The sequence below is a fragment of the Periplaneta americana genome, chromosome 12 (genome assembly GCF_040183065.1).
Source record: "Periplaneta americana isolate PAMFEO1 chromosome 12, P.americana_PAMFEO1_priV1, whole genome shotgun sequence".
In the NCBI taxonomy this organism is placed as follows: Eukaryota; Metazoa; Arthropoda; class Insecta; order Blattodea; family Blattidae; genus Periplaneta; species Periplaneta americana.
In genome coordinates, this window is record NC_091128.1 from 135,692,420 (window position 1) to 135,714,388 (window position 21,969).

General features: G+C 35.7%; 1 protein-coding gene across 1 annotated transcript in view; it reads left to right on the forward strand.

Annotated features, from left to right (window-relative positions):
• The window catches only part of LOC138710916 (retinaldehyde-binding protein 1), a 33,633-nt gene extending 12,447 nt beyond the window's left edge, over nt 1–21,186 (forward strand). Inside the window, exons 3-8 of the mRNA XM_069842109.1 lie at nt 244–335; nt 6,521–6,677; nt 9,371–9,564; nt 14,850–14,960; nt 19,074–19,224; nt 20,966–21,186. Coding sequence (XP_069698210.1) covers nt 244–335; nt 6,521–6,677; nt 9,371–9,564; nt 14,850–14,960; nt 19,074–19,224; nt 20,966–20,994 — 734 coding nt within the window. The 3' untranslated portion in view covers nt 20,995–21,186. The remainder of the gene's footprint in view (nt 1–243; nt 336–6,520; nt 6,678–9,370; nt 9,565–14,849; nt 14,961–19,073; nt 19,225–20,965) is intronic.
• The last annotated feature ends 783 nt before the right edge of the window (nt 21,187–21,969 follow it).

The following is a 21,969-nucleotide window of genomic DNA, read 5'->3' on the forward strand; positions in this document are numbered from 1 at the left end:
CGAATTTTGCGAGCTCAAAAATGGAAGCCTTACATTCCGAGACTTATCCACGCACTAAATGAGGACGACCCAGAGATGGATAGGACGAAGAGGAAGTGCTGCTGGTTTATTGTGTACCAGATCTAACACTACATAAGAACACATAACTATTGACTGTTAGTAAATTTCTAGTATTAGGCCTATATGCACGAACATATTCTCTGTTAGCTGGTGTATTCTGATCATAAATTTCTTCTGTTCTAGGAGAACCAACGTTATACTACCGTGATGACGAGGACGTCCTAATCAAGTTCCTTCGACCCACTAAGTTCTACCCTGAAAGCGCATTGGCTCTGGTATGTGAAATTAAGAATGAAATAATTGACTAACAGAAGTATCGTCTTGGTCCATATAGTTTCTTGCCACATGCTGAAATTATATATTTTTATCTCAAGTGGCAGCGTATGTGGGCTGCAGAATAAACTGTATCTGGCCCATGTGCAGATTTGATAGGAGTCACTCCGCATGTTGGGAGGAAAACAAAATTCGCAACAAGTATATTCAATGAAACAAAAATGCTTTCTTAATATTCACAAAAGGTAGGATGGAACAGACCTTCTGAAGGGCAGTGTAGTTATCAATTCTACGGTCCTGATCGTATGATCTAAGGCAATAATGGGCGCATTCCTGCGTTATGTGCATGCACAATGCAAGGTTGAAGCTGTGTACGTATTTCATGCACGAGAAACCGGTTCTGAGCCGAAGCGGTACCATAACACACGAGGAAAGAATAAAAATGAGCGAGTTGCTTCCACGGTAAAAATAAAGTGAAATAAATCACTTGAAAGGTATATAAATAGGTACACAAAGGTGAAATATCAGTTTTCTAAACAAATAAAAGTAGAAGTCTGAAATTTTGAACAGTTATTGTATTCCTCATAAATAGTGCGTATATCACATTTAATCAAATTTCGTTTAAGAATGTGTGATTTATTAACATTTTCATACAATTAATGTTATTTTTAATCGCTATTATTCCTACAAATTTTAACATTTTTGCTTGAAATTCTATTTTTCTAATTTTGAGAAACCAAAAAAGCAAAAACTTACTATCCAGTGTTTAAATTTATTTTACCCAAAAAGTTGAAAAAATATTTTGTATTGTAAACTCTAAAAAGGGCAAAAAAAAGTAATTCCTGCAAGAAAATAAAAAAAATGTGGAACTTAAAGAAAATCCTCACAGTACGATTTGTTACACACATATTAAAGAACTTCCACAAAAAATCATTTATGTAGTACAAATTTTGTAGGAGAAATAACACTTGTAACAGAGCAAAATGTGCAAAAAAAATAAAATCATAGAAAAATTAATTTTAAATATTTCAAATGAATATAACTACATGCATAAGTCTTTTAAAAATTGCAGCAGAAACATGCAATTGGAGGGGCATAAGTGCTTGAAAATTTCCCCAGAGCTTCATTATACCACAAACAATTTTTAATCGTAAAAAATTAAAAGTGTGGTGTTTTTACGAAAAATGACAAATTTTCACCAATGTGTACCCTTGATAGTATGAACAAAGATATTAATTACATACTGTAGAAGCTTTTCTTTAATTTTAAATATCTCGACTAGATTAAGGGAAGGAATAGGTGAAATTACTAAATCTTACAGTTTTCATTTTTTTTCTCAAAGACCAAGGACACCAGAATAAAATTATGTGACACGTTTCCTTATTAAGATGAAATAAAAGGCAGGAATTTTTTTCAACGTGATTTTCTTTAATTTTCGACGTGTGGAACCATTTATATATTAATTAATTAATTAATTAATTAAGATGAAATAAATGACAGGAATTTTTTTCAACGTGATTTTCTTTAATATTCGACTTGTGGAACGTCGAAAATTAAAGAAAATCACGTTGAAAAAAATTACTGTAATTTATTTCATCTTAATAAGGAAACGTGTCACATAATTTTATTCTAGTGTCCTTGGTCTTTGAGAAAAAAAATGAAAACTGTAAGATTTAGTAATTTCACCTATTCCTTCCCTTAAAAAAATGGCCAAAACACCTAATCGTTGTAACAAGTGTTTGGATAAGCATGATGACTATGTTGAAAAGTAATGCGTACCAGTGCACTACTACTGTGTATCAGTATATCTGTCTGGGAAACGAAGTTTGTCCATGAGGGCTCTTGTTACCTTACTTTTTGAAGCCGGTATGGCATAGTTGCGCCCCGAGGTCAATTGGGAGGCCTAGGCATGGCATAATTGCGCCCCGAAGAAACCAGGTAGCAGAAGGGACATGGCATAGTTGCGCCCCGAAGAAATCAGGTAGCAGAAGGGACATGGCATAGTTGCGCCCCGAAGAAACCAGGTAGCAGAAGGGACATGGCATAGTTGCGCCCCGAAGAAATCAGGTAGCAGAATGGACATGGCATAGTTGCGCCCCGAAGAAATCAGGTAGCAGAAGGGACATGGCATAGTTGCGCCCCGAAGAAATCAGGTAGCAGAATGGACATGGCATAGTTTCTCCCCGATGGACATAGTACACACGAAAGTGATTGTAATGATATAAACAAATTACTTACAAATATTACAGTGAGAGCTGCATTGAAATCAGGTAGGCCTAGCATATGATCAATTTTACTATTTAAAATAACACTTTTTTATCGATCACACACAAGAAATGAACTGCATTTTTTATTTGTACATCGATATCTTAACCCTACGGTACAGGGTTTCGAAAATTGAAACTTAGAACCATTGTGAATTATTAACTCTTTACCCTTTTCACTAAACTTAACATTCATTTTAAATTAACCTCACTATACGCCGCAGACGGTGTAAAAATCATTAATAAAATGTCAAAGATTGCTAAGCCCCCATATTCCAACGGCTCATTCATTTCAATATGTCAGTTAATAAAGTATTGCCAACTTCATGGTGTTCATTTTAACGGTAGGCTATTGATAATTACTGCATAAACAGTAGAAATACAGTTAATAAAGAACTGCCAACTTCATGGTGTTCATTTTAACGGTAGGCTATCAATAATCACTACATAAACAGTAGAAAAACAGTTAATAAAGTACTGCCAACTTCATGGTGTTCATTTTAACGGTATCGATAATGAATATTAAATCGAATAAGAAATCAATAAGGTTGGTTGATTACGAGGCTCGAGTTTCCGTAGTGTCTTTTTCTCTACCTATTTCATCGGGGCGCAACTATGCCATCCTCTTTTCTCTACCTGATGGGAACGGGGCGCAACTATGCCCACAAAATAGGGACCCTTATTATCTGCTGCATTTTATCTTACCGTGGGGCGCAACTATGCCCTGCCCTTTGAAGCACCCTCGTATGTCTACAAGAAGCAGCCTTTATGAATTGGCGTTCAATTGTTGTTCTTACGTGACCCTGCCTTCAGGGGCATATTACATTAAATCCCAAGCGAGACGTGTTTTCATCCACATCGGTCGACCGTGCGAAGGTACCCTCGCATGCCGGTAACCTCATACGCTCCCTTGGACACCAGTATCCTCCTCAAGTCGCTGATGAAAAAAAAAAAAAAAAAAAAAAAAACGTTGACGAAAAGATGTCTTTACTGGAGAAAAGGGAGAACATCTAGAAAATTCCCAAATTCGACTTTCTTTGCCAGAAATATCACTATGCATTTTTCAAAAATATAATTCCAGACTATGTTACGAGAAAAATCCACAAACTATTAGGGAAAACACGGGAATAAACCCCGAAAAAGCAAAGCATACGATTATGTCTCGTACAAAATGGAAATATAAAAATTGGAAACTTATCCTTTGAAAAACATGAAAAAATTAAAATATATTGGAGCAACAGTAACAAATATAAATGACACTCGAGAGGAAATTAAACGCAGAATAAATATGGGAAATGCTTGCTATTATTAGGTCGAGAAGATTCTGTCATCTAGTCTGCTTTAAAAAAAAACTGAAAGTTAGAACTTATAAAACAGGTATATTACAGGTTGTTCTGTATGGTTGTGAAACTTGGACTCTTACTTTGAGAGGTTAAGGGTTTTCGAGAATAAGATGCTTAGGAAAATATTTTGGGCTAAGAGGGAAGAAATTACGGGAGAAAGCCGCAGAACAGAGAACTGCACGCATTGCGTTCGTCACCTAACATTTTTTTTTATTTTAGTACGTTATTTTACGACGCTTTATTAACAGCTGAGGTTATTTAGCGCCTGAATGAGATGAAGGTGATAATGCCGGTGAAATGAGTCCGGGGTTCAGCACCGATAGTTACCCAGCATTTGCTCGTAATGGGTTGAGGGAAAACCCCGGAATAAACCTCAACCAGGTAACTTGCCCCGACCGGGAATCGAACCCAGGCCACCTCGTTTCGCGGCCAGACGTTCACCAAACATAATTAGGAACGTGAAATCCAGACGTTTGAGATGGGCAGGGCATGTAGCACGCATGGGTGAATACAGAAATGCATAGTGGAGTGTTAGTTGGAAGACCTCAGGGAAAAAGATCTTTGGAGAGGCCGAAACGTAGATGGGAGGATAATATTAAAATGAATTTGAGAGGGATGGGAGATGCTAGGGTCTGGATTAATCTTGGTCAGAATAGGAACCGATGGCGGGATTATGTGAGGGCGGGAATGAACCTCTGGGTTCTATAAAAGTCATTTGTAAGTAATCATAATTCCAGGCTTGGCCGGGACTAAAACCCGGACCGCCTGCGCGACAGGCCGATGGCCTACACATGTATCCATAGCATCCGTATTCTGCTCCCTCGTTTCGGTAAATGATGTTGATGATGATTATGATTATGATACTGATGGTGGTAGTGGTGGTATGCAATAAAAACTCTTGTTTTTCAGTCTACTCATAGATATTCTTGAAGTCCAGTGTTATTTGCTAGTGTTGCATATACAGGGACATCATTTTATTTTTACTTCAATTTTTATTGTACCTGAGTTTTTGAATGTACTTCACTCCCACCCCTTCTACTAGTAAACTTCCAATCGTCCTCCACACAGAACCAAGGCCGCGTATGCAGTCAAAGTGCCTTAGGATGATAATAAACAGTACTGAGTTAGTGAGTATAGTACGTTTCATAAATATATTCACGTTTATCAGTGACGAAAGAGTTTTCAATATTGAATCATATTTTCGTACAGGTACTGTGGTCCGTTTGCCTACGTCGCATCCCGATTTTCCCCACCTACTTCTGCTCGCCCCTCTGTAAAGGCTAATGGCTGGGCTATCTTAGCTCTTTTCTGAAAACATTAATTTCTGTTAGGAATTGGGCGTCTACGTAATATTATACTACTGTTTAAAATAACTTAAATAAAAGGACCTCCTTCCTTTCTACGATCCTGCGACGTAACTACTTGGATGGAAAGTAGATAGCATGTCTAAGTAATTTTACCTTTTCGGATCGGGCAGAAGTGAAGATTAAATTTACAGTACGTCATGTAATCTTTTACAGATTAGGTACAGAATTATTTCCACATGAGTTACTAGTACGAAGGACGAAACTGGTAATTGGAATTAAGTACAATAGTCTATAGTGCGATGATATACACAAAAGACTGAAGCCTATATCGAAATAAACGGCCACCACTTTCAAAAATGTGTTTAAATATCCACATTATGATTATTTTTCAATTTAACTTCATTATCTAAATTGTACGCTAATGTGCTGTAGACAGTATAATATACACTGCATAATGAATATGTCCGAATGGATAGCTCAGTTCGTGAGTAAAAACACTTATTGTTAATATTGTACTGTATTTCGATTAAACAAAAACCTAATGAAAATTATCAAACTCAAAATCGCGATATTTCCTAGTTTACGTAAATGGATGAACTACTTTACTTCCCTCCTATACCTAGTAAAGTGATTTGTTTGTATATTATGTCAGTATCATCGAACTCCAGTCGTGGAAGGGGGTAGCAAAGGTATAGCCAGGTTAATATTAGAAATGTTAGTAAAAATAAAATGATGACTCTGTAGATTAACAACTATAGTTAGTATGAAAATTAAGTTATACATAATAATTTTGTGCACTAGTAGATGACGTAAAACGGAAATTTCTTTATCTAGGTCCATCCGAATGGAGCAAGGTCCGCAGCATTTGATCTGTAACACCGTTATCTCTAATGTAGGCCTACTCATTTCAAGCATATCTCCCTGCTGCTCAATCAGCAGAGAATAGAATGTTTTTATCAGTTGCTTAGTTGAAGGATTTATGAAACAAATTTTCATAGCAAAATGATACTGAGATTATTATCCAAGATATTCAAATTATTACACACTTAACTCATGACTATAAATTCTCGTTGCTCTTGAAAGGGGGTAAGAATATTTTATTACTTTATGCATTAGTTGTAATTATGGGGAAAAAATTCAATTTTGCCGATTCTGCAAAAATCTATAAATACGCAAAATTGTTTAGTTTGATTTCTACATTGTGAAGTGTTTACAACTTATGTTGCTTTCCAGTGACATAGGCACATTACGCAATTTTGTTTTCTCCACACAGATGAAGAGAGTTGCAGAGTTCAAGCAGAAGAATAGTGCCATACTGGACAACTTGATGCCTGCAGATGAGGAGAGGGCCTTGCTTGAGCACCGGGTAGTCAATGTATTGGCAGACAGGGACCAAAAGGGCAGGCGAATACTTATAACTCACAATGGCTGTAAGTGTTTTGTCTGTTGTAACTCTTACTACCCGGCAAAGCGAACTTCGGACTTGACCTTGTTGGCAAGAGCGCTGCAGTCGACCAGGTGATTGTTTATGTTACGATACAATGACGTCACAACGTTGTTGTTGCACATACTGGGTGTTCATTTCAAAGTGTGTTATGACGTCACTGTTGTGAGTCAGCGATTTGAAGCGAGTTTCAGCTTATTTAAGGGGCGTTCAATCTGAACTTGAGAACGTGTACGGTATAACTTGAACGTCGTAGCAACAGATGGCGGTCTGTACGGTCTGTATGCTATACTAAAAGCCAGATTATGAACCGACGAAACAGGAAGTAGTTGGATGGGCGAGAGGAAAGTGCGGGTTAGAGGGGTAGCCTGTGCAGTGATGACACGTTGAGTGTGGGGGATGGAGGGGAGAACAAGAACGGAGCTTTTCATTGGACCTCGCGTGAAAATGTCGTCTGCTAACGAAAATCTGGCAACGGAATCACGGAGACAGTGTAGCCAGTTTATTTGCAGTACCACGTGCATTACGAGTCGCATTTCGTACCAGCGTCATTAGCTCGTGCTTTCTTAAAAACAGTAATTTTAATTACTAATATTGTGGATAGAGTTATCGAGAACTATATACAGTAGTTATTTTAAACATATCGGTGACAAACGCTGAACACGCTTTGAATCTCGCGCCACTATGTGGCAACAGAGCTCAGAAAGAGACCAACAGAACGTTGCTTCCGGTTTAGTCGGTTCATAACCTGGCTTTTAGTAGGCTATACCAGAATCTCTTTCGAACTGTATTTTGCGCGGGCAAATCGTACGCAGGGTATTTGTTATCATCGGTAATGACAACAATCCGCAACACAAATCAAATGCTCCGTGTCCATGTTGAGCGTCGAAGTTAATGTCAACAAATACGTAAGTAATCGTCTTAACCCTGTCCCCATGAAGAAAAAAAAACTCACCACAGTACGTGTTTCCAAACAGTTCACATTCCTGCCATTAATGACAATACCGTACGTATAGGTAAGTACTCTTCAGAATGAACGCCGTACTTGCTAGGCAACTTCTCTGGCACATTGGTAATACGCCTCTGCGGAAGTGTAGGAAGATTGAATTCTCTAGGCTCATCGGCTAGCCACATGACGGCATACAGCGAGCAATGGCACACTTTGAACTGAACACGCAGTATTTTCCGCGTCGGAAGTTCGTTTTGCCGGTAATACATCAGTAGTCATAAATAAAGTCGCGACGCTGTTATTCCCGGCGTGACTCCTCCTCTTTGCTTACGTCTTAGGAAGTGAAGGCTCTATAAAGTCTAGGTAGGTAGTATCGTTCGCCATTTTTGTTCTTTCGTTGCCGAGCTACCAGACGAGGGATCTATTTGCCACACCGTTAAATATTATCATGTCGTAGCTCCTATGATAATAAATCAAACGCACTGTAATTCAGCAAATAATTGAGCGGCAAATAACGTCCTCGTGTCCTTTCTACGAACGCAAACAAAAGAGCCAAAATGGCGGGCGATTATATTAAGTATTTATCGAGCCTTAGGAAATGCTGAACGTCTTCACCAGCGAATCACAAGACGCACATGTTTAATAGCCGATCTGCAACGTGATTGGCTGCCGGAAATTAGAGCGACGGGACTATAGTTCTCTACATCGACGTAAGGCATAGTCCTCATATCCCTCATTTAATATAATCCCTGTGATTGGTGCTGCGGCACGGTCTAATCATAACAATGCTGTCTTTTTACATAGAAAAACGAGAAATGGAAGGGAGACAGTCTAGTATGAGAGAGAATAGATAGGGAAGGATATATAGCAATTCAGTTAAAACAGAAGAATTGCAACTAATTAGGAAATATTTAGCAAATGAATATATTATTAACATATTAACATAACATATATTATTAACATAAAGGGATGAGAGTCGAAAAGTAGAAATGTAAAGATCTACCATAACTATGAATTGTGAAGTTGGCTGACAAATATATCAATATCATTACTTTCTTTATTATAGAGAGACTTACCGCCTACCTATCATACACAAATAACTGTTGAATAAATATATATATATATATATATATATATATATATATATATATAATCACTGTGTAAGAATAATAATGACATAAGCATTTTTTATTATAAAAAATTAAACAGAAGTTAAAATTTGTTAAAATTTGGATGGCTGTGAAAAAAAATTACGTTTCAAAGGTTTTATAAGGATATTTATAAATATATTCTACTAGAACTTAGTATAATATTAATAAATTATATCGTAGCATAATAATAATAATAATAATAATAATAATAATAATAATAATAATAATAATAATAATAATAATAATAATAATAATAATAATAATAAACTAAATTTAAAATACCGATAATGTAAATTGTAAACAATTTTAATAAAACTAGTGTTCGCATTATTTTTTTTTTTTTTTTGGTTTCGTGAGAGATTTTCGAACGTTTTTGATAATACATATAAGCTATTCGGATGTTCCAATGTAAATTTTCTTATTATTATTATTATTATTATTATTATTATTATTATTATTATTATTATTATTATTATTTTTACTGTCGACCACTTCTGTTAATTGAAATACATTAAAATACTACGGCCGCGATGTCTACGAGTTCTTTGAGTGCTAATGGCTCGATCTTTCTATTTGCAGCGCTTTGGGACCCCTCGCAAGTCAGTTCTGATCAGATTTTCAGGATATTCTACATCATTCACCAGGCTGCTTTGAAGGAGCCCATATCTCAGATTTGCGGAACTGTTGTCATTATGGACTTCGATGGTCTGGGAATGAAACAAGTGAGGGGTCTCTCACCCGCATTCTCTCTACGGCTTCTAACCTTCATCCAGGTAAGTGAAATACTGAAAATAGTTAAATATTGAATATGGCATTGTCTACTTGCTAGGAAATAATACTGTACTCTCTTTATGCCATTCATAATATCATGAGTTACGTAATAATCATATACTGAAAAACAATAATCTTAAAAATAGGATTTTAATAGTTATTTTTAGACAGTCCTTTCATAATGACGACTTTTCGATCCTCATTTTAGTACCGGTATCGAAAAGTCATTGATTTCCGCATGCATAAATTAGCGTGCTTAAAAGTAAATTTCCGTGCCTAAAAGTACTTTTAAGCATGCTAATTAGAAATACTGAAAACATAAATTCCAGCTACTATTTACTTATTATAAATATTCACAACACAATTATTCTTTTTCTTCTTCTGCCTGACAAGTGTTAGGCCACAAGGCCTGTTACGGTCTCACATAAAATTTTCACGCCATCTCTTAGCAGGACGACCCACAGATCTTTGGCCATGTGGTACATAATTATGAATTGCCTTTGGGAGTCTACTATCACTCATTCTTTCCAAATGATGTTTCCAATTAGACTAATATTGAACAATGTAATCTAAAACTGGTTGAGTTTTTAGTTCCTTTAAAATTTCACAATTTCTTTTCAGATCCCATTTAGTATAGCCCGCTGTTCTTCGCATGAATCGTATTTCACAAGCCGTTATTCTGCTTTTATCTGCTTTCCTCAGTGTCTATGCTTCGCTGCCATAACTGAGCATCGGTCGTGCCAATGTGCTGTAGAGACGTATGCGGGTGTGTTTCTGAACCAAGGATGGTTTCATCACACTATTTATAATGCCTACAGCTCTTGTGTATTTATTAATTTTCTGTGATATGTCCAATTCTTCAAAAATGGAAAGATTGTAACCTAGATATGTGAAACTATTACATCTTTCTAATATTTTATTATCGAGACAAATTTTACTTTGTATTGTATTAATAAAGGAGACATGATCATATTGTTAGGTGACTTTAATGCCAGAATAGGCAATAAGAAAACAACACTATTATTTAAATTGAAAATTGCAACATTTGGAGATTTGATGCATACATTAGGCTATTCACTTCCGAATCACTCATTTTTCTAATTATATTTATCATTTTCGTTGTAATATTAAAAAATTACATGACAAGCAGAACTCCACTTAAACAATTTCCTAACAACCAGCAAAACAATCACCATAGCCTACTACAAATCCGAAGGCCGTGAACTCTCTTTCCATGCGAATGTAATACTCTTTTGTCTTTAACATCAGAAGTTCGCCATTGCGAGAGAACGAATCAACAATGTTATTCTCTATAAAATATAAATATATCTGTGGTGTTCGGGTAAAGGACGATAGTCATTTTTTGTGCAGATGGAATTTGTTCTCCAGATGAACACATAAGTCAAATTATACAAGTGAGTGTGAAAAATTCAAAAGAAAAGGAGAAATATTAACGAGCATGGAAAATAACTAAAGAACGTCAATGTTATCCGTATTTCGATATTAAATTTAGCTTGCATCTAGACTAGAATATGCAATAGGCCTAGTTAAGTAGCATTTTTTTATGTACGATGCGAAGAAGTCGGTATAACACGAAAGGTAATACATACAGTTCTCTGCAGATGGCTCTATAAATGCGGAAACCCCCTGCAAGCCAGAGTCCGCTGCAAGCTAGAGCTCTACTGCAAGCCAACAACAAGCGACATATGCGGCAAGAGGCGAAATCATGTGCTATCTTCTCGTTTTCTCGCTAGGGGGGGGGGGAAAGGCCTTCTTTCCTGGAATGAAGGTCATAGATTATTTTGTAAGCGTTTCCAATGTGAACACTCCCTTGTTATAGCACTCATATAGTGTAATTCGAAGTAAATCGCGAATGAAATCATCGATCAGGGTGTATTGTAATCGAGTGGTTAGAAGGAATGCCGTTATGTTCTGTCATCGACTATACCTTTGTATAATATCCCTGAAAACACACACACACACAAAGATATATTATTAAATGGCAACATATAAAAGAGAACGACCGCTAGGATCTCCACTGTAGAAATGAACTTTTGGTAACGATCGCTAGATGGAAGAATAGTAGCAAGCTCCATGGTGTAATCACAGCCTAGTATATATAGTCGCGAAGCCCAATACGTAGTAAATGTGCAAACATTAGATAGTTGCTCATCACTAGGATCGCTAATATCGCCTCATTACAGGTAATGTAAAATAGTACCGTCACAGTCTATTGTTTCTAGTATCCTCAAAACTCAAGCTTCGTGACTGTAATAGTAGACTGTGGTGTATTTTATTACTTCAAGCTAGATCTACGAATTCCTTTCTCACTGTCTCGTAGAGAAAAACGATAGTGAGAGTCACATAAGAACAGTTCCTAAACAGCAAATATTGCCGTCTTGTCAGTGTTGCCAACTGTTACCAGATATCAAACGATCCTACGTACTAAATTACTTATTTATTTGCCGTAGTTTATGTGAAAAGTTATTCTAAATAATTCAATAATTTGTAACATATTTTCATAGGCAAACTATACGGGAAAGGAATCAACATGTCAAGTATTTTGTCTGGCAATACGAAATTCATTGATTTGACTAAATAACTGACTCACGAGACCTAACCTAAAAATGTATTTTGTTTGACCGCATGAAATTATTAGTACTAACTCCAAAAACTTACCTGACTATTATCTTGAATTATAATCACAACGCAACACATAAAATAACTATTACATATTAATATTAATACTGATATTTATTAGCATGTTCAAATTTCACTAACTTCCAGTAACCGGTTCAGAAATCTAGTACAATTTTAATTTCATGGAACTCCAATACCGACAAATATTGTCGATATTTGTCTCAGCTGCCAACATACCAGTTACAAAATCACTACCATTTGTAGTATTTGTCAGTATCGAAATTCGAAACGAAGTTGGCAAAAGAAAATTCAACTTGCAAACTATAAAATCACTACAATCCACTAGCATATGTAGTAATGGGGAAAAAATGGTTAGGTTTCACCCTTAGGGTATGAAGTAAGCTGACCCGGACTATAATTTGAAAACGCCCTTACCCAAATTTGATGATTCATCATGGACAGGGTATTTCGAATTCAAACAAAGATTAAATAGTCTATAAGTACAATATAGACTACGTAAGCGTAGGCCTAAAGAATAATTATCAAACATTAAATACAAGTGGGAACATATTATAATATATGCATAGGCAGAGATTACGGTGCTTATCTGACCAGAGATAAGCACATCAGCGCAAATAGGTTTTTTGTGCACTCGTAATGGAATGAGATGCGTGCAAGAAGTGCTGCCATCCGCCACACTACGTATTATTCTCTAACTATAAAATCCGTAGGGGGAAAGGAACTGACCATCCTATCCCATTATCTCCTGGCCTAGCTGCCTCATAAGTGGTGTCTTGTTGGTATCAGTTGTGAGGTTCAGGCCTGTCTTCGGACAGTTCATTAAACAACAATAACAAAATCCGTATACCAGATCAAATATGTTATCGTAACACTGTAATTTATATCTTATTCTTAGAGACGAGAATTTCATGCACTATAAAATCCCAACATATGCATGCAGTCATGCACTATGAAAGTATGAAACATGCACGATCAAGTGAAAAATACACTAAAATATGCATTTTCATTTTTGTTCCAAATTTCTTATTTCACTTCACTTCACTTCGCTTCACTTTTTTTTTTACACAGTTAACAACAAACAAAATTTCTAATTGCTTTCTGTGAGGTTACTGCGTTTGTCAGTCAGTATGTTTTTGTAGGCAGAAAATAATCTCTACATCACAAGAAGTTGTGGGTGCAACCTAGAATTAACCTTTTTCTTTTATTTAGTTTTTTCCTTTTCCTTCTTCAATCCTGATTCCGTAAGCTAAAATGAGGGACATAAAAATCTACAAACTGAGGTGTCCACTCAAAACCATTAAAACATGCATTTGAACTGAATATAATGTATATTATATGCATGATTAATCTAAAAATGGCTTAAAATATGCATTATGCATGTTTTTATCCCCAAAAAGACCAAAACATACAAATATGCAGGAAAAAATACACTTATTTGGAACCGGAAAGTAATGAAATGGATAAGTACTAAGTTTGAATTATGTCCTATGTTCCTATAAAAATTTTTCAACGAAGAAGGGGAGCGTCTTTGTACGCTTTGCAAAGAAAAGGACTCCTATAAACATATTTTATTACAGTGTGTCGAATTGGAATATGTACGGAGAAAATATCTACCACCCTCGATGCTAAATCAGACTAGGAGTTCGCTTGCATGTCTAGACTTCATGAAGAATAGAGAATGGGAATAAAAGACTGGATTGTTTCTCTTGAAGGCGAGAAAGATTAGAACTGCAGCTGTTGAAGTTTGTGACGTGAACTGAGGAAGGGATAATAGTATCCACCCAACTGTACACTTTTATGCCTTTTAGGTTAGGATATATTATATAATGTGTTTTATTGTGCCACTTCCATTTTAATATGTGTGTTCTTTTAGAGAGTAGTTGGATGTAATCATAGGTTGGGGGGGGGGAACCTACAAAGGAGGACTTGTTTTGGCTACAAAGCACGTACGGTCAGAAGACACGTGCATTGAATTTTAGAGAAAATTATGATAATATAAAATCTGTATGTATAATATTACTCTACCTACCTACCTACCCGCCCGCCCACCCACCCACCCACCCACCCACCCACCCACCCACCCACCCACCCACCCACCCACCCACCCACCCACCCACCCACCCACCCATCCATCCACCCACCCACCCACCCATCCATCCATCCATCCATCCATCCATCCATCCATCCATCCATCCATCCATCCATCCATCCATCCATCCATCCATCCATCCATCCATCCATCCATCCATCCATCCATCCATCCATCCATCTATCTATCTATCTATCTATCTATCTATCTATCTATCTATCTATCTATCTATCTATCTATCTATCTATCTATCTATCTATCTATCTATCTATCTATCAAAACGTGCATTTGCATAGAATTCTCGTCTCTACAGTTTTTGTATCCTAGAGCCCTTCATTTTGAAGAAATCACATACAACATTATATTGATAGATATCAGAAGGAACTTTCTTCCTACCAGTATTTGAAATGATGGCTGATTTTCAATTAAATTATTTGTTAATTTTAGTTTCATTCGAATTTTATAAACTTTTATAAAATGAGATTGTAATTTCTGTATCTCTAGAACTGCTAACAAAGTACTGTACATTGTTTACAGGATGCAATGCCACTACGATTGAAAGAGGTGCACATAGTGAACCAGCCATTCATTTTCAACATGGTGTGGCAGATGTTCAAGCCCTTCATCCGCGAAAAGCTGAAGAAGAGGGTAAGTTACAACGGAACAAATTTTCATATACATGACTGTTCATTTCTGGATAATATTAAACTAGCGACTGAACATCTGAAGATTGTCTAAATGATCGGAACTATTTATTGCTTTTACTTACATTGTACAGGTTTTAGTTTAAAATATATCGAACCACGGAACGCTTGGTTGGGAAGCGAACACTATTTAAATATCTTACTGCATGAAATAGTAGTCAAAGGGTTTTCAAATAATATGACTATTATGTGTCTAAATATACTGATTGTGAGACAAAGTAAAACACCGTAATATAATTTTGATCTTATCCCTGATCACATAGCTTATATATGAGCTGTTCAGAGCAGAATTGGTGTAAGTCAAAAATGGGTAATGAGGGTTAAAGTAAACATTCTGTAAAATACAGCGCAAAGTAGCAATTAATATTCAATTTATTGAACATATGCAGAACACATCACAAATGCCAACCACACCTACAGAGACATCAACACAGACATGGAAATACTGCACATCTAACCAAAAAGCCAGAAACTCAACACACTAGAACAATATGAAATATACAGACACACGAAAACACACCCCAACGATATTCTCAACACACAACTCAATTTCAAAACACATACACTCTTTGACTCTACACTACGAACGCACCCACACAGGAAACAAGAGGCGCCAACACCAACAACGACCAGTTCCGAAGATGACCGAAAATAGGTCGAAACATGTTAACAAGGTACGTTAAAATTTAACACAAGAAAGTTCTTATCATTCATATTCCGAAATTTATTTAAACTATTAGTAGTCAGTGAATAGCACGAGGGACATATTAACTGCTACTTTACGCTGCATTTTACAGAATTTTTACTATAAACCTCATTACCCAATTTTGACTTACACCACTTTTGCTCTGAACGACTCATATCATAATGGCCATGCCTATGTTGTGAAATGACAACATATAAAAGGGAATAACCGCTAGGATCTCCGTTGTCGAAAATAAATTTTTTCGTAACGACCGCTAGATGGAAGTATAGCTCCAAGCTATTGCCCCATGCAATTCTATCAGGGTTATAACGTGACTTTTTTGCAGTCGCTAGATGGGAGCACAGTGAAATTGGTAAAAAGTTGTTGTCTTGAAAGTAAATTCGACTGATCAATCTGTTATGTGATCATGGATATTATGTAAAACGTTTTAATAGTATATGTTTTAAAAAACTTAAGGCGTTAGGTACAGCTTACAGCACTACAATTTTTGGAAATATTCGATATTTTTTTCCTCCATTATTGTACCTTGTACAATAATGAAAATTGGTATGTGTAAAACACTGTCCTTCTGCTGTATGAACAAATATTTGTACAATTAAAAAAATTATTTACATTTTTTTTTCAAAATTCAGTTCACTGTGCAGTGATAAAGCGTTTCCCTCATAACTCATAAACTTGTTAACTTTTTCATGTTCTCTCTCTTTTATTTTATTGCCGAAACTCATATTTACAATATCATGCTCTTTCAACTACATTCCTTAATAAATATATTTTTTTTATTTTGTGTTAGAAGAAAATACTGATATTTGACAATTTTTAAAATGAATTTATTTTTTATCAGAATCTGTGAAGATAGATGAGTGATCTTGAATCATATTGCAAATATATCATGTATAAATACACATAAACAATTTTATCACAGAATGTTGGATAGTTTTTTTAGTTATGTAGGAAACGCTTCATCAATGCGCTTTTTTTAAATCTTAAAAATATTGTTTTCATATAGCAGGACAGTGGTTTAAACGTACTAATTTTAATTATTGTACAAGATACAGTAATGGAGACGAACAATGTTGAATATTTCCAAAATTTTACTGCTGTAAGGTGTACATAACCCCTTAAACATTCATAAGCCTTCTTTAAACCTTTGAGAGTTGGTAGTGAACAAAAGTAAATCAGGCTTCGTTATTGCTTCGCAAAACACTAAGATTGTCACAAAAATATTAATGACATTACTTACGGTTCACTCTGTAATTGAAGACCTCAGTGGCAAAAAAGATCAAGTCCAATTTTTTTTTCCAAAATCGACATTTAGTATGCACTGCATAGATAAATATATGCTGCACACTTTAGTGCAAGAATCAGTCAAGTCTGACTTTTAATAACGTATCTACAGGTGAAAAGGACTTGACTGTTTCACTGATTTGCGTAAAAAAACAGACAGATCTTCCCTCTAGACAGAAGGTAGATAATAGTAATATACGTTACAAGAGCGGTATGTTGACGTTTTCATGGTCGAGGAAAAGATTGAAAAAGCGAAACGTAGTTGAGCTTTTTTAATTTCCGAGGACATGAAAACAAACATACCGCTCGTGTATCGTACATTATTTTGTGCGAAGATCTTTTATTACATACCTGAAAGACGAATTTCTAATTAGTTGCAATGAAATCTCCATGTTGGTTTCTGTTTAATGACGGCAACTTCGGAAAACCAAAATATCTTTCTTCAACATTGTTGCTATAAAATGTTTTCTGTGTTTACTATAATCCAGCAGGCCGTGATATACGTCTGTCTTTTTTTTCCCCCAGTCTATAAATGCGAACTTAAAAACAAACGGTAAGGTTATGTAATGATTTATTTTTCATTTTAATATTTTAACAATATTATTTATATAACATATTGCAGTAATTACATCGGCATCTGGAATCTTGTTGATTTTTTCACGGCTTCCTTAATGTTACTTGTATCAGGAATGCAATAAGTTTTGTGGAGTAGTAGACTTTACTTAATTTTTGCAAATATTTAAAAACAATAATTAACATTGCAATTTAGGTGAAATTGCAGTGGTAAGTTTCCAATTTATAATTATTACTATGTTAAACGTCTCTCAAAAATAATATGTTAAAAGCCTAAAGCAGTAAAATGAATGTCGCGCTTAAGCGGTAAGAAGAGGGAAATTGTTATGTATGTTACGTTGGGAATACTGAATGTGGTATTTCACACTTACCGCGTATTGGTTCTGTGCGGAAAACAAGCAAATACGCACGATCTCGCACAAATATTCTTTCCCTACAGTCCTATATTTCAGTACCAATTTTAACTACAGCTTTGGTTCCCCAAGATCAGATACTAGTAGCGCGTTTGTATGGTGATCCAGAGGTGTACTCGGGCGCGGGTTCGATTCTCGCTTGGGCTGATTATCTGGTTGCATTTTTCCGAAGTTTTCCCCAACCGTAAGGCAAATGTCAGATAATGTGTGGCAAATCCTCGGCCTCATTTCGCCAAATACCTTCTCACTATTAGCAATTGTGCCGTTCAGAGCAGAAGTGGTGGAAGTCCAAATTGGATAATGAGGTTTAAAGTAAAAGTTCTGTAAAATACAGCGCAAAGTAGCAATTAATATGTCCTTCGTGCTATCCACTGACTACTAATAGTTTAAATAAAATGAACATTAAGTGCTACTTTGCGCTGTATTTTACAGAATGTTTACTTTAACCCTCATTACCCATTTTTGACTTACACCACTTCTGCTCTGAACGGCTCAATTTCAACGGCGCTAAATAACCCAGTAGTTGATATGGCGTCGTTAAATAACAAAGTTAAAAAAATATTATAAGCTTAGTCTTATTGGCTGCACTAAGCACTTTAAGCTTTAAAATACTGTATAAAACAAAAATGGTTTGAAAATATATAATATACGTAATCTATGTGTATGTATATATAAATTAATACATATGCATTGATTAAACCCTCAACGGGAACTCATCTGAGACTGAGGTACATTTCGTAGATTTGTTTTCAAACAAAAAATAAATGAAGTTCAAACATGACAAAGAAATCTATTGAATTTCCGGTACAAAAAACATCCATGTCCATCATTTTAAAAACATTTTATGACGAAAGGGAACTAACAAGAATATTGATAACCACATAAGAAATCCACTAATTTCCTGAATTATCGTGTAAAAAATCGGTTTGAAGTTAATGGGCATTCAATTTTTGTGGAAAGTTTTTTTTATATCCTGTGAAATTTTCATTTCTGGACTTGACTGGTTTTTGCACCGAGGTCTTCAATTATAATGTGTAATAACATTTTGAGAATTTATTTTACACTGATGTTACTTCTACAGATGTTCTTTCACGGAAGGAAAATGGAGTCCCTCCATGAACACATCGACCCCGAATATCTTCCCGAGAATTATGGAGGAAAGCTTCCCAAGATCAACTATTCTAGTGTAGACTGGTATCCTGTGCTTAGGACGTTGGATGATACCTTCAAAGGTAAACAATATCATTGTAAAATTAATGTGCTAGTGTAAGTTTCAGTGGATGTACGGAAAGAAAACTCGTAAACTATTAGAATTATTCATGAAATCCCGTGAAGGGCAAGGACCTCGTGTCTATGCAGGGTGGCTTGACAAGCAGTTCCCGGTGTAAGCTATTAAAAGTCATAATAGTACTGTTACAGGTAGCGGAGCCAATTCCAGAAATTGTAATTAGTTTTCTTTCCTATAAGAAGTTAGTATTTGGTTATAGAATTATATGGTTCTATGATGATTAAGTGAAAGTCTCAGGAATCTTCTATGCCACATCAATACATTTAAGAATGCAGTTATATTGTCAGACTCCAAAGCAGCTATTCTATCAATAGTCTCTAAACACACACCTTCATCTCACACAGCAGAAATAACTAAAATGCTTTCTCAATTAATATCACTCAATAAAAGAATTGTATTCCAATGGATACCATCCCATTGTGGAATCCTGGGAAACAAGAATGCGGATACTTTAGCAAAGAAGGGCAGCACTGCTACTTACAGACCTGTTACTAAATCTACGTATTACTCTGTGAAGAGATTTATTAAATCTACATACTTAGACTTCAACAAACAAAATTTGATAACAGAATCTCAAGGGAAAAAATGAAACTCTCTGCATCATAATCCATAGTTAATTCCCGATTTACCACGCAAATCGCCTGTAGCTGCATTTAGATTGGCAACAGGCCATGATTGTTTGGCCAAACACCTGCATAGAATTGGAATATATCGGTCCCCTAACTGCCCATTGTGCAACTCAAACCAAGAAATGGATTCGGAACACCTCAAAATCTGTGCTTCAGTCGCTGACCATGACAATATCTTTGAAAAATATTGGAGTGCAAGAGGTCAAATGACTTTATTGTCAAACGCCTGGCATTAGAAAACAACAACATATTTCTATGATAAAGAGATATGAAATATCATAGAATAGAAGAAGGAAGTTGAATGTTGGCAGGAAGAACACAGAACAACACAGTTTTTGTTCGTCAGAAACTCTATCTTAGATAGCCTATATCAATTTTTATTTTCTGTGATCATAGGCGTTAAAAATTAAAGCTTATCATTAGATTCCTGAGTAACTTACTTTTATTAATATCGCTCATAATAAGTGGTACGAAGAGACTGTGTTCAGACTCTGTTATTTGAATACAGTGATGTGAAAAAATGTTATTCAGAGATGTGGTTCAAACTGCCTTCCTTTTAACCGAATGTACAATTGATTTCATGCTCTACAGACTGTCTGGCAGGCTATGGTCAGAATGTCAGGAGTTTGTCGAATAGTCGCTGCAGCTTCAACAAAGAGAACAACCAGTTTTTCTGCCGTATTTATCGGGGTCTCGTAAACTAGATATTTCATATCCTCCACGCAAAGAAATCCATAGGGGTTAGGTCGGGTGATCGAGGTGGCCGTGCTATTGTTAACAGACTGTAAATTTACCTTTCTTAGCAATCCACTCACTGCGTTTGTAACACGATTCGCCTTACAACGTGTTGCAGGCAAAACAATCAAAACAGAACTGACTGGAAAGTGGTCTGAAGTTAGCCAAGAAACCAAGCAAAATTGTGCGTCTGTCAGAGTTTTGTCAGATAAAAAAGCTGTGTGTTTTTGCCTCCTCTATCATCCCTGAAACATTATAAACTAACTTTTTTAACAACCTGTACATTCTTAACCATACTAATTGGATCATTTGTGATTTCAGAATGGAATTCCTTTGGATACAAGAAATGAGGGCAAGGAGGTGGATAAATAGAAGAAGAAATGACGTCCGTTCCGGTGGCATCGTCTTGGGAAACTGAAGTAAACGATTAAAGAGAAGACATCGCAGTGATAATTTCATCTCGGCACAGATTCATAAGATAGTCAGTTCTCATTTCGACTCAAATGTCTTGCCGCTTCTTCCACGTCAGACATTCCCGTCTCGCAATTCTGTAAAATATAGTTACACATTTGTAAACTTTTATGAAGTTACTTTTTAAATTGTCAAAATCTGTAAAATCGATTTCAAGATAAAACATATTCGTTCTCATTTGTTCGGTTTCGAAACTGAATATCCTGAATATTAAGTTACGTAATACCATTTTATAGTATACACTGAACTAGCCTTTATTCAAAATTAAGGATAAAATTAAATTAAATAAAATTGACTGGGATTCAGAGAACAGTTATTTGCACGATAATGTGTTTTTTCGTCGTTACAACAAACGGCTGCCACGATTGAAAGTTGATTTTACTGAATTCAGAGTTGCCAACTTAGATACGTATGTAGATACTGCCTTCTATGTACGCTATAATCCCACAATGCATGTAAAATTCATACGCAAAAGGCAGTGTTAATTAATACGCATTATACGAAACAAATCACTGCATTTGAAATGCACTGAACTTTATTCAAAAAAATTCAAACTTCACTTAACAAAAAAGAAATAAAAATTATTCCAATTGAACACGAAATATTATAAGTGCCTGAATCATTTTTACTCCTTCAAATTAAAGTTGATGTGAAGTTTGTACGTTGGCCAGACTGCTAACATCAGTCAGCTGTTCATAGTGTAATGTATGTACTGTACATTAAGACTTTTAAAAATATTATTTTCAAAATATACTATCGTGCAAAAATACTGTAAAATACACGTTTGTGAAGTGCATTACAAAATATCGGAAATTGAAAAACTCGCTCTCCTTGTTTTTCGAACTTTTTCTCGA